The sequence below is a fragment of the Pavona decussata genome, unplaced genomic scaffold (assembly GCF_977016875.1).
Source record: "Pavona decussata unplaced genomic scaffold, jaPavDecu1.1 SCAFFOLD_233, whole genome shotgun sequence".
Classification (NCBI taxonomy): domain Eukaryota; kingdom Metazoa; phylum Cnidaria; class Anthozoa; order Scleractinia; family Agariciidae; genus Pavona; species Pavona decussata.
Genome location: NW_028145638.1, coordinates 1,893,800 through 1,900,000, shown reverse-complemented (window position 1 = coordinate 1,900,000; position 6,201 = coordinate 1,893,800). Strand labels below are relative to the sequence as shown.

The following is a 6,201-nucleotide window of genomic DNA, read 5'->3' as shown; positions in this document are numbered from 1 at the left end:
TTTTAGTTGTTGTTGTTGTTTGTTTAACAGGGGTTGATAAAGATTAGAGGTGATCAGTGTTGGCGAGACTTGACATGTATGAACTATCATTACGAGGTAAACTGGAAGTGTATGTGTGTTTGTGTGCAGACATACATGTATGCTTTTAAGGATGGTGCCTACTAACAAAGAAGTATTTTTATGTGGTTTATGACTATTTGGGGAAAGCAGATCTTAGCAAGGGCTATTGAAATCCGAAAAGAAAATTGGGGGTAACCACGCATTTTTACAATAATACAATACAATCCACACTTTGTTTAAGGCTGCTCCACAAATTTAGTCCAGTTCAGTCCATTCCATAGACACCTTGCATAGGTGGAGCTTAGAATTCTGCAAGAAAAACTGTAGGCCTAAACAGATGTTTGTTAATGTGCAGTTCCAGTGAGAATATATCCTCCCCCCACGGAAGATTTTTTGTTTTGCACCCCCTGTCCCCCCAGGAAATTCCAGTTTAGCTTCATTCTTTGCTTCTAAAATTTTGACTTTTAAGACCCCCCTCCCCCTAGGAATTTCCAATGACCTTCCATGGGGTGGGTATGGATTTTTTCTGGGACAGTACAATGCTAACAGTTATTAGAATTTTATCATTGATTCTTTTAGACCCAGCCAGTGCCAAATCCCATAAGTTACTTTATGCACCAGTCACCAGAGATTTTCCACAAGTTTGAAACACTGATGAATCATTTTGTTGAACTGGTGGTGCCCTTTTGTATCCTTCTTACAAGACCATTCCGAATTTCTTGTGGTATTTTACAGATTTTATTCCAGGTGAGGCCATGTGAAAGTTTTTGTTTTCCAGAATAAGATTATTCGTAAATTTTTGTTGATGCAGGAAGAGATGTCATATTTTTTATGTAATAATGGTACTTCAGCCGTGCCTCACAGACAGACTGTCTTGGGCCTTTGACTGTCAATACCTGTTAGATGTAAAAAGATGTTGTCAAATTTTTATGGTTGTCTCATTTATTCAGATGTTTTGATGTTTTCTTTGTAGATTATTTTGATAATCAGTGGCAACTTGAGTTTTTTGAACTGGCTCACCATTCTTCCCAGCATCATGTGCTTTGATGACAAGACTCTGGCATTTCTGTTCTCCTCATCCTCTGCCAAGGATGAAGTCATTAAAATACAGGAACTCAGCAAGGCCGGGGCTGGTCCAAGGCCCACGTGGGGTAACAAACACTTCACCTTATAATATAATTGCTCCAAATTACCATTACAGGAAACACCCACATTTAAGAACAGGCTACTTTTTTCAAGGTCAACCTGAATAAGTCTTCATAATTATATTTATTGTAAGGTTCTTATATAACAGCTGGTGTCTAAAATGACGAATTTCAGCCTGGAGGTTCTTAATCCACTTGTTCTTTTATGCAAGTGTTTACTCTACTAATTTTTTTTTATTAATTTACTATTAAGTTAATTTAGAATCAAGTGTAAGAATGTTAAAGCTATAATGTTTATCAAAAAGTGCCAGGCTCAAGTATAGCCTGATTCTCAGACATCCGAGGTCGTTCACGGCCTCCTTGATTCTCGGCCAGGCTGTATCCATCTAGTTATAAATGAAATTAAACTAGACATAAACATTCAGGTTATAACTCTCATCATATATATATAGGCGCCTTTAGTTTTAAGTATCAGTGCGAGATTGACTATAAGTACGACTTTTCAAATCTAAGTCACATGCTTTTGATAATAACTTGCCAGACCAATTTTGTTGCTAGAGTCTCCTTATGCGCTGGTTAGCAATAGGAAAGAGCGAGAGGTCTAAGGAACAACTGGACTGAAATCCAAAAGGCGTACTCTTACTCAATCTCGTACTCGAGCTCAAAACTTAAGGTCTCAAATTTCTCTTTCTGAACTTTCCAGGTCTTTGTGTTCGTCGTGTGTTTGAGCTTATGCTTGGTACAATGTTGGCCTATCTCAGTATTCCTGTTGTCCAGAACCTTCTTTCGTCTCGTCAAGCCATGAACACTTCTTTCGACTCATTCCGAATCGTTAATACCTACGGAGCCTTTGGAAGGTAGGCTAACAGAAGCTAACAGCCCAGACACAAGTTGTGACATACGGGATTGAAATGAAATCTGAAATCATTGTGTTGTGTAAGAGTGCATACAATATTTATTATAATGCACTTTGAATTTGTGCATAGTCTGTTGATGGTTACATGTACAATGTTGTAACAGTTGTCCAACCCTGAGCTATCTTCTCTGTCTGAAAAGAGTTCACTGTTTGTCTGCTGCCATTTTGAAATTTTGCAGTTTACCTACAGGTTTTTAAAGGATGGGCCAATCAATACACAAATTACACGATCAATTACACAAATTAAAAGATTATTATTATTTTCTTAAAAGGTAGAACTACACATCCCTATTAATTTTGTATAAGAGTCCATTTACCCTCCCCCCCCCCCCCACCATCCCCACTGATTAATTATTGTCTTGTTGGAGATAGAGAAACAATCTTTCTTCTCAACAATTCTGCTTCTCGTCACTTGAATATGTTTTGTCACGTTTTCCAGTGTTACGAAGGAGAGAACAGAAGTGATCTTTCAAGGAACAAGGAACTCGACTATTATACCAGATGAACATGGAGGAATTTGGGAAGAATATCAGTTTAACTGTAAACCTGGTGATCCTAAAAGATGGCCGTGTGTTATTTCCCCGTATCATTACAGACTGGACTGGCTAATGTGGTTTGCAGCTTTTCAGGTCAGTTTATGTTTTTGCCCTCTGTTCGTTTGTGAGAATCGCTTTCTTGGGGGTGGGGGAGGGAAGGAAAGGGCAGAAAGAGCCCCCCACCCCACCCCACCCCACCCTTCTGCAAATTCCAATTTAAAATCATACTTTCCTTAATTTTTTTTTTCCGTTTGAGGACACCCACCTCACCTCACCCCACCCCACTGGGAATGAAATTTCCAATCCCTTCCTGTTGTGGGTACGTATATTTTCTGGAAGTTCCCAATACACTCAGTCACCGTTTGTGAAAATTGATATTATTTTAAGTTGTGAAACTTTTTTTACAAGTCGTCTAATGTTAGCTTGAAGTTGGACCTGTATTGTAACTCTGAAGATTTGTAGTGAAATAACTGTACGAAAAAGCTGTTAAGTTGTCCAACCTCTTTGTAATATTATAAAGGAAAGCTTTCTTAGTGAAATGTGTACGCCAGGTTTGACGCGCAGGTGCAAATGTTATGCCCCAATAAATTTTCATTTTGTGGTAATTTCGTACTATCACAGCTCTCGCCAATGCTATTCCGGATCACGCATCAGATTTCATATTTTTTATTTATGCACCATTTCAAACGTTTACTACAAAAGGAAATTACACTTACATCACAAAAGAAACATAAAGACAACATTAAATTACACAAATATCAAAGGTGCTTTTGTAATGACGATTAACTGTTGACGAATTTTCCTTACCAATTTTTTTTTACAGAATTACCAGTACAATCCCTGGCTGATCCACCTGGCGGCCAAACTTCTTGTTAATGATGAACAGGCCACTTCTCTGATAGCGCACAACCCATTTGTTAACGGCACACCTCCGACGTAAGTGCGGCACTCAAGCCCATTTCACACACGTTTAACGTCAAAATGGAGACTATTTGCAATGGTCGAGTGCTTTGTATTTGGCAATGTCATTGTTACTTAGAAAATTATGAACTGACAAGAAAAACGACAGAAATAATAATAATAATAATAATAATAATAATAATAATAATAATAATAATAATAATAATAATACTAACTTTATTATTGTGTCACAAAAGGAATGTAGCTGAGGGGAGAAGTCCCCTCTATTAATAGTGGACACCTAACTAAATAGCCCATTTTAACTCTAGCTAAAAAAGAAAGAACTACAATATATTGAGATTTACATCGCAAACCATATTAAAATATTAAAAATTTCATACATCAATTATAAAACTCGTGTAAACGACAGTCATTCTCGGCATAGGTTGCAGCCTCGACAGTTACTGACATTTGCTGCTAGGGCAGTAAGGTCCTGATTACGTATGACTCTTTTAAATTGCTTCAGAGAAGGAAATTGCTTCAGTATTTAACAAGAAATCTTAAAAGCAAAGGCAATCGACGTTTCGATGTATGAAACATCCTTATCAAGATTAAAAGTTTGTTGAGCGTCAAAGTTGATTTATAATGATCTGAATCGAACTTTTCAGACCATTCAAAATTATAGAAGGGAGCTTAAACAGCGACGACGGCGACGACAACAAAAACTTCACCATTAAAATGAATTCCCTTTTTTTTTTGGTTTCCAAACGTCGTCGAGATTATTCCAACTCACTTTAAATGTCAAATGTTGGTGAAACTTTCTGGAGTTGAATTCGGACCGCACCCAAGTTTAGAAAGAGAAAGAAAAATTTGTCGTCGTGTGTTTACGTCCTCCAAAAAACGTCCCATTTCACGTCCTAGTCGTGCAGTGACGGCAAAAAAAAATGCACCAAAAAGTATAATACACGTGCAGAGTTGTGTTTTGGTTATTAAGCCTATTTCTTTTTTGACGGCCCAGTTGCCGTCGCCGTCGTCGTTGCTAAAGCTCCCTAATCTTCCATCTTGCAGCTGCGTCTTGCTTTGTGCCTTCTACCTGTTGTCTGGAACAAATCCCTTTTAACTTTGTTGTTGTAAGGTACCTGAGAACTAGGGTTATTTTTCGCATATTGTCACATGAAGTAGTTTCAAATTTAAAACGAACATGGCGACCGACTGACGCATGACGAGGTCCTCCGACGAAACTAGTATTGTAGTCGCATATGTAAATTGTGTGTTGAAAGTAAATGCGAATGAGGTTTTTCCAAGATAATGTTCCTTTGCTTTCTGTTTATTTCTGGTAGATTCATCCGTGGTGAGCATTACCTGTACAAGTTTACAGAAATCGGCAGCCGAGAGGCAAACGCTGGGTACTGGTGGAAACGCACCAGAACAGGATCTTACTTTCCACCGATCAACTTACAAGCTGTCAGAGAATATCTGAAACCACACGGATGGAAACTGCCAAGAGTGAAGAAGGAGAAGATCTAGAAGTTAACCCAACCTTAAGCTGGACATATTTTGGAATTAAATTAAGTTAGCCAGTTCGGCCGGTTCTTTAGTGGAGTACAAACTGTCGCTTCTAAACACCGTGCGTATTGTAAGGCAATCGCTTGACACAGCGGAGAGGCACCAGGAATCTTTGTAGTTCTTCTTTATTCTTGACGACAATTCTACGCAATACTACATCTACTCTACAAGTATCACTCAAACCACGCCTTACTTTATAGTGTGCTGTAAACATGTTTGCGACTGTAATTCAACCAAGGCCAGATGGTCCCAACCAGAGATAAGAATTGGTTTTGCCAAAATACTCTAACAGGAAACAACAACGCAACTGTTCTAAGAAAATAGATAGAAAGGGAAACCAATCAGGCTGATAAAATCGTTAATTGCCTTGATTTAATTCAACCTTCGAGGAGGACCAAGTCAAGGTTAAAGGAAGTAGGCAAACCTGTCCACAGCACAGCTGTTAACTCTAATCTTTGAACAACAGGAAAATGTCAAATAATCTAGAAAATATCCATCAAAACTATCGAAAGGAAATAGCAACTGTATTCTAAAATTAAAGTCGAAAACACACCTTTACATTAGCTTCACAACAGTGTACAACATTTTAAATGAGAGGGATAACTTTGAGCCTTGAAAAATAAAGACAGCGTAGTTCATGAGGTTATTGAATTCATAATACCGTTGGATTCCGAGTCAGGGGGATAAGACCTGCAGGAGAAATAGTGGAGTGGCTTTTAAACGTTGGGGTTGAATTTCTTCTCGTGTTGCAAACACGTAAGGTAACTGAATTTAAACTTTCCTATCTAGGACGGTTGACGCTGATATTGCAAACATTAAGACATCAATGATGAACAGTTGAGCCGCCCTTACACGTTGAAACTTTTAGCTGAAACTTGTGCACAACGGCGAACGAGACCAGTTTCACGAAGTGGTGTTACACGGTGAAACTCTTGTTTTTCCTCCCTTGACTCGCACTTGCCTGAAACCTCGCCTGGAAAACGCAAAAAACTAACGCCTGTCCTGCAGGCTACCCTTCCCCTTTCTAGCGCCTCTCAAGCCGGCTACATGTTATCAACAGATTTCAGTTGGTTAACAG

General features: G+C 38.6%; 1 protein-coding gene across 1 annotated transcript in view; it reads left to right on the top strand.

The window, feature by feature from the left end:
* Window positions 1-5,703, top strand: part of LOC146458326 (lipase maturation factor 1-like) — a 14,787-nt gene extending 9,084 nt beyond the window's left edge. Inside the window, exons 5-11 of the mRNA XM_085090598.1 lie at window positions 31-96; window positions 640-807; window positions 1,034-1,211; window positions 1,909-2,062; window positions 2,561-2,750; window positions 3,481-3,593; window positions 4,898-5,703. Coding sequence (XP_084946724.1) covers window positions 31-96; window positions 640-807; window positions 1,034-1,211; window positions 1,909-2,062; window positions 2,561-2,750; window positions 3,481-3,593; window positions 4,898-5,084 — 1,056 coding nt within the window. The 3' untranslated portion in view covers window positions 5,085-5,703. The remainder of the gene's footprint in view (window positions 1-30; window positions 97-639; window positions 808-1,033; window positions 1,212-1,908; window positions 2,063-2,560; window positions 2,751-3,480; window positions 3,594-4,897) is intronic.
* The last annotated feature ends 498 nt before the right edge of the window (window positions 5,704-6,201 follow it).